This window comes from Corythoichthys intestinalis, chromosome 10 (assembly GCF_030265065.1).
Source record: "Corythoichthys intestinalis isolate RoL2023-P3 chromosome 10, ASM3026506v1, whole genome shotgun sequence".
In the NCBI taxonomy this organism is placed as follows: Eukaryota; Metazoa; Chordata; class Actinopteri; order Syngnathiformes; family Syngnathidae; genus Corythoichthys; species Corythoichthys intestinalis.
This window is the reverse complement of record NC_080404.1, coordinates 35,852,247-35,859,593: the sequence shown is the minus strand read 5'-3', so window position 1 is coordinate 35,859,593 and position 7,347 is coordinate 35,852,247. Positions and strand designations below refer to the sequence as shown.

The 7,347-nt window shown below is 37.4% G+C and overlaps 1 protein-coding gene across 2 annotated transcripts; it reads right to left on the bottom strand.

The window, feature by feature from the left end:
* Window positions 1-2,277: 2,277 nt before the first annotated feature.
* On the bottom strand, window positions 2,278-6,971 carry LOC130923293 (homeobox protein Hox-D11-like). Of its 2 annotated transcripts, none has more exons than XM_057848895.1 (3): window positions 6,116-6,971; window positions 5,233-5,377; window positions 2,278-3,194 (listed from the first exon to the last, which is right to left on the bottom strand). In XM_057848895.1, the coding sequence occupies exons 1-3, from the start codon at window positions 6,585-6,587 to the stop codon at window positions 3,083-3,085; spliced, it is 729 nt and encodes a 242-aa protein (XP_057704878.1). In that variant the 5' UTR covers window positions 6,588-6,971; the 3' UTR covers window positions 2,278-3,082. The 2 variants fall into 2 exon arrangements, with proteins under 2 accessions (XP_057704878.1, XP_057704879.1); XM_057848896.1 differs by having other exon boundaries at window positions 5,233-5,374.
* Between the last annotated feature and the right edge of the window lie 376 nt (window positions 6,972-7,347).

Genomic DNA, 7,347 nt, shown 5'->3' with positions numbered 1-7,347 from the left:
CATTTCTGTTTTCAGCGGCTGTGTGAAGGATGAAGAGTAATTTGGTAACACACCCGAACTCACCAGCGAGTGAAAGCCGGGCCAATGGTTATTCTTTAGTGTAGCCTGGTAACCTCCTTTTTCTTTTCTTTTTTTTCCATCTCTTTTGTTGCTCTGCCATCTTTGCAGAATTTCCGCGAAAGCGTTCGCATTGACTTCTGTCTTTATCACGAATGGGGGCAGGGGGAGGTGACATATGCTGTCAGCACATTTGTAGGTTTTTTTTGTCTGGCAGGGTTCCTGCCACCCTCCTCAAAGTTAATTAGTGCCAGTGAAACCGACACAGACCCCCTCAAGCTATAAAAGAGGTGTCATTCCAGTAGTTGTCAGTCGAAATATCATCACAAAAGTTATGAAACCATTGTATAAAGGCTGAAAAATTACTTAGTGTTGTTTTCAATGAGTTATTATTAAATTTGCAATCAATTAAAGAAGCGTGTTAAAACGTCAAATTTTTCTCAATATCAAACAATTTTCATAACTTTATTACTTAAAACTGATCGCATTAAAACGTCAAATATATCCCTTTATTGCATGATACTTTCTACTTCCAAATGTGAGTTGTAGCATGCAGTTGTCGATTTGGGTACAGTTGTACTTCCTTTGCTGTAATGCAGAGGTCTCCAAACCGGTCCTCGAGGGCTGCTGTGGGTCCTGGTTTTTGTTCATACCGATCAAGCACAGACCTTTTAACCAATGTAGTTTCTACAAAAACAAGCAGCACCTAACTGCAATCAACTGATTATACTTATAAAACACTAGATTGGTGAAAAGGTGTGGTCTTTTTTGTTGGAGTGAAATCCTGCATCCCTGTGGCCCTTTGTGGAATAGTTTGGAGACCACTGCTGTAATGGTTTGGTGTTTGCCGTAATGCCGTATATCTGCATTTGAGTCTGGATGAGAGGCCAAATCTTAGAAAAATATCTTTGTCTCATAAAATACCATGACAAAGCCTCAGGAGAGAGGAGAAAGCGTTTTACATTTTGTACTTTTCAAAACAACAATTTATGATTCAGTTGTATACCTTTACCATGCCTTTGCATTTGATGAAAAAATGTTTTGAAACTTTGGTTTTATGTAATAAATGTATCTAATTTAAGAGCAATCCATCTGAATTGGATCACTATTTTGGACAGTTTCAGTTATTTCCTATGGGGAAAAAAGTATTACTCATAACAAATTTCAACGTATTCCAGTTAAAGAATGCGGGCATTTGAATTAAACAATTCTATTCCGCTTCCATTGGTTCTTCTTCCTGTAAACCTTTGATTCTTCAGCCCTATTTGACATACTCCCATATAATCTCACCTCCATTTATATCGCGCATATCAGGACGGTGCACATTTCCCACATTAAATTGCATTGACCTGATTTGCATAATTACATTTCCAGTGAGATGTTAATTGTATTCCCGATCTGCATGGACTCCGGTAATCAAAATGACACCAAGAAATCAATCAGAATCTGTTATGATGTGCTTTTATCACATCTGCTGCTATCGCCAGCGTACAGTAAATGGGAATGCTATCACTGGATTTTAATGAAAGGCTCCAAACTAGTTTTGACAAAAATTTTAGATGACAAACCACACAAGATGATAGGTTTGACTTGAAAGGTTGATCAAGTGACAATGAGGCAGTAATGCACTATAAAGTGGAAGTGTATCAGTGTTGGCCCACACAGTTGAACAGGCTGCTGCTGCGCTTTATTGCCGCTCATTTAAAACACAATCTCCTCTTTCATGTGCCTGTCTGTGTCAGTCTCTGTGTGTACTGGTGTGTGTGTGTTTTCACATCCCACACAGACACAAACAGGCAGACAGGCTGTAGAGTGAATGTGAAGAGAGTGTATTGCCCCTAATAAAAGTGGCTGAGCTAGAGGAAATTGCAGGGCTGGGAGGTGTTGATGTGTGCGGTTCAAGTTTCAGACTTGGACTCGTCTGAGAGTTTGTGTCCTCTAGTACCCTTCACACATGGATTATGAACAAATATGTCCTAACCTGGCATGAAAATTGATTTAACTCTTGACTGCCATGATGGTTATATACATCTAATCAATTTGGACTGGGCAGCGACCATCTCAGTCCAGATGAATTCATCGTCTATCTTGGTCAATAGTATTCAGCAACAAGTCAGTTTATTCAGGGTAAACTTCCAAAAAGTGTTTTTAATGAGAAAACAAGCATAAAAACACACACAAAAATGAGTTTTCATCATAAAAGCTTTATTTATTGCAGGTGTTATTTCAAATACCGCTCGTGGAAGTGTGAATAAAATTATATAACAATAATACCAGGCATTATTTTCTTTATTCATTATGACTTCTGCTCAGGCATACCTTTATAAATGTATGATGGCCTAATATTTATTGCGTATTCATCACATTATATAGGCTGCCAGATAGATTTTTTTTTTATAAATTGGAGCGCAGTAGCCTCCTCACCTGATATTTTAGGGTCTCAAATAGAATACTTAAGGGTGTGCAATGAAAATTGAGTAATGGTAAATTTCCACTAGGGTCAAGTTGATGACAAATTTCCTTGCAGAATGACAAATTTTACATGCACAATGTCTACATTTAGAGGACGGAGCAGCAAGCATATACCATATAATGGGTTTTGAAATTAGCACCCAGTAAAAATGTTCTGTTTAAAACCTATTAGATTTTATTTTAAAAGAGGGATTGGTTAAAAAAAAAATCTTGGATCAACTCCGCATTTTTAAAAGTGACACCAATCATAAATCTTGGTATTTTAAGAAGAAACTTGAAGTCGATGAACATGATTCACTCTTGCAGGTCACAGAAAATTATGTGTAGGCCATCTGGCCCCTGCGCCTTATGTTTGTCACCTATGCCTTAAATCCAGGGTACGTGTGCACTGAATGCTTTAAAAGTACATCCCATTTAACTGTCAATCAAACATTTCTGGGAATAAAATCAATTCTTCTTTGTCTAATTTCTTATGTATAATACACACTCATTTTTTGCCAAAAATGCTACCATATACTGGACACTAAGGTAAACCCATTATGATGATATCCATCTAAAGTTCTCCAACTGATGCATCCATTTGAGGTTGAAGTCTACTGCAGTACTGCACTTGACCCAGCTTCTTCTCTTTCATCCTTCTATTCTGGAACCAGATCTTCACCTGCCTGCACAACAAGAAGACACGCTCAGCTGATTTACAGAATTGATCAATCAATAAAAATCAATATGGAGGAGAAAAAAAGACTGGGGTTTTATGCGCAAATTGGGCGTCACCATCTCTCATGGCCAAACAAATGACAACATGGGTTCAGATTTAGAGCCATGATGTCACTGGTGTCGTAAACATCATGACGGGAATACTGTATTTGATGCAAATGGGAAGACACTAATAAAATTAGGGTGGGAAGTATTCGTGTGACAATATTTTAACCCTCAAATGTTCCCTTAAAAATCTCGATAGGACACTAAATATTACATATACAACACGTTTGTTGCAATGCAGTCTATAGGGTGGTGCAATTAATCTAAAATTAATCACAATCAACATTTAGAACCTGGAACCAGAGTGAAAGTGATGTGTCCTTTATTTTGATTAGTTTATTGTAGTTCCTCCAAACTCTTAAAATCCACTACTGGTTGTGTATTTACACGAAAAGCTGCCGGGTATCGAAACATCCTACAGCGGACAGGAAATAACCAGTAGAAGAAGGAATAGTATACGCAAAGTAAGCCCGCCTGCCTTGGAGGAAAATCCAGAAGTTGAGCTTACAGTACAACTAGGGCTGCTTCGATTAATCGACTAATTGGCAAGGAAATGACATTAAAATTTGGCGACAACTATTTTGACATTGGGTTAATCGTTTAGAGATTTCGTAGACCAGAAAATTGAGCAAATTATCTTTTTTAATATAGGTAAATATTTATTTATTTATTACGTTTACATTTGTATTTATTTTATCTTATTAAATTTGGAAAATTAAAAACAGGAAATGAATTGTTAATATTCTCTTATTCATAAAAAACAAATATGTTTATTTTAAAAATGTATTTTATTTAAAAACAAGAAAATAAAATGTAAAATTATTTTCATGGAATTATTTGTTAACAATAAATATTTCTCTAAAAGCCATCGTCTCAAAGATTCCGAATATAGTGCACTGCACAATTAAGGGAAGATATGAAATTTTGAATGATAGCAACCCCAAAACGACTGTCATATACATAGTTGTTTACAAGAGATTTGCTGTTCCATTTTTTATTTTTTTTTTTTTTTTTTACAAGGCAATGCTTCTATTGTTTGCAAAATATTCAACATATTACCTTTCTTAGCGGAGAAAAACCTAAATAAAAGCTAGTACTTCAAGGAAGTGACTGCCCAACATGGAGACAAATATTTGATCAATGCCAATACTACTTTAGCCATATATGTGTGTCCCAAATTACCCGCCGTTCCACACTAGCATTATTACCCATTATCACATGCACCTATGTGGTCAAGTCTATGTGTGTAATTAATTGTGGTTTTTGGTTTTGGCATATTTGTAGAGCCTTAATGCAGAGTTCCTTTAATAGATAAATGGTGAATGATGTTTTCACCGGAACATTTTTGTTCCTAGTTTTGCAATTTTAGGCCACTTTACGAAATGATAGAAAGGAATATTCATTCGGCATTGCCATAACTAACTTGAAATTAAAAAAGTAATAATAATAAATATAAATAAATAAAAAACTAAAAAAAAAAAACTGAATAACTCTCTTGACACTCCTGTTTTGTTTCCTCCTCTGGAAGCAAATGTAATGTTCCTGCACGGTCAAATCGACCTGGGGCATGTTTAACGATCCAAACATGTTCAAACGAAACAAAACAAATTCTACTAATATAACATGATCATTACAAGAATGTTCTTACACGATTACTTTGATTCTTTTAACTTAATGAGTCAGTTTCAGCCAAGACATAACAAAAATCATTCTTGATTATAGTAAAAAGTGAATCCACATTACCAAATAGGGGGAGCCACTGTTGCTATGCAACCGCTTTGTTTAGAGAAAAGGGGAAAGGTTCTTCCCTTGCTGAAGAGGCTTCATGGAAACTTGAAACGTATACGAATTAAGCAACTTCTACTGCTGCGTTTTGCTTGAGTACTTTCGTCACACGTCCACACCGTACATATGCTGTTCTTTTTGTGAACAAACGCGTACCTGTCACTGAGGTTCAGGAGACAAGAGAGTTGAGTGCGTCGCTGTTTGTTGACATAGACGTTCAAGAGGAACTCCTTCTCGAGCTCGCGGATCTGCTGCTTGGAGTAGGGACAACGCTTCTTGCTCCTCCTCGCTGATGAAACTGCTATACGCACACACACAAAAAAATAAAATTTTAAATGGAGTAAGCCTGCTTTGGCCCATTAAATATATAAATCTATCCAAAAATATATTTTAGAAGGGGAAATGCTGAAACTTTTATTTCAATCCAAACTGTAGTAATACTTAATTATATAGCTCACTGAAATTATAAAATTTACCACATAGTATTCTGATGTATTATTTAAGATTTTTGTAATTATATATTTCATTTGTATACAACTATAGACTTACAGTAATTATACGCAGATAGAACACTGTAATCACGTTTTACCTGAATTAGTTTAGTATGACAATTTAGAAAATACAATCATAATATAATGATAATAATATTAATATAATAATAGTATATACACATATCTCAATAGAAGTATATAATAATAATATTGATCATTTATTATGATTTTGTGTGAACAATTTAATCAAGCGGTTTGCTTACGTGGGTGTTCATTTTTAACTAGATAATAACATCAACTTCAATTTACTGAAATAAATATTGTTAAGGTTCAAATCCTATTTTTAACATTTTTTGGGCTGTTTGACATGTAATCCCATGATGCACGTATATTTTAAATTTTAAATTTAGACGTTAATCTGTGACTTTATATTTGCGCTCGTAAAGAAATTCTTTTACAAGTATACAGTACAAGTTTCTCATCTGAGCATTTTAATCCACCTTTAAAAGAAATGTAGTGAATATTAAATGGTTTCTATCTATACTCACTCGGCCCTTTACCAAACCCACCAACGCGGTAAAGTGAGTCGACCTCGTCCTTTCTCCCGGCCTCGAGTGACTTGCACCCCGGCCTAACCTCGTCGCTTCCCCAGCTGCACTCGCTCGATTTCCCGAGTGACACACCCGCCGCTCCTCCCCCAACATCCAATACCGATGAACGGCTTCCTCCTCGCCGGGGGAGGAGACGTGGTTCGGGGGTTCCACGACCGTACAGACCACAACCTTGACTCGGGTCAACTGTCGTGCGGATCTCCGGATAGGAGTGGTAAAATTGTGGCGGTGTTATGGAAGAACCCGCTTGGTAAAATGTCCACATTTCCCGGGGAAGATGATCAGTGCGGGGCTCCTGGATGTGGAGGCCCCGATACCGCGCGGAATGAGCCGCCGCACTGTGATCCCACAGACCAGCGCCAATCGAGCCCGAATCAGACGGCGGATGATTATAGTTTGGTAAATACATTTTTATTTCCAGTTGAGGTGGTTGTTGTCACATAAAATATAGGATCAGTGCAGCTGCTATATGGAGGCGATTGGGGAGACGTTTGGAAAAATCGTAATAAGACTTTGACCTTGAGCCTGCCCACATTTTTTAGTCTGCAGGGTACAATTAAACAAAAGCACCGAGTGTTTTTGCTGTTAGGACCATGACCGGGCGGCGTAGACTTCCTCCGTGGGTTTGACTTTATTTTGAATTTTTCTTCTCTGGCCCAAAAAGAAAGAAAACATTCCTTGGGATCCTGTCTCTTCATAAAAGTCACAGTAGGGGCTCGCAGTCTGAACTGATGACATCATCTCAAGGAAAACAAGCCATCTCCAATTGCCTTTGGTGGATGGGAATCACACCTTTATGATGATCGACTTGATAACTACATGGAGAGTAGAATTAACGAGCCTGATGACATGTAGGACAACCCACCTTTGGGCCCTTTGAGTTGTGGGAATGAAGAGAACTTCCTAAATCTTTGATGGACATATTGCTGATATCCAAAGCAGATCTACTTTTGAATGTCAACCAATGACTATAACAGGAGCTTCTGAATGAATTCACCTCACTTGGCAATCGCCTTGCTAAAGTCCAGTAAATCGTCCCAGTTCTGTTGCTCATGTTTTTTTATGGTCCAAAGGGAAGATTTCCTTATCACAACCACAGCCAAACGTCTTCTGGCGCTTGGCTCACTGTGGATTTATAAGCAATTGCATCGGAGACGATGGATAGATTT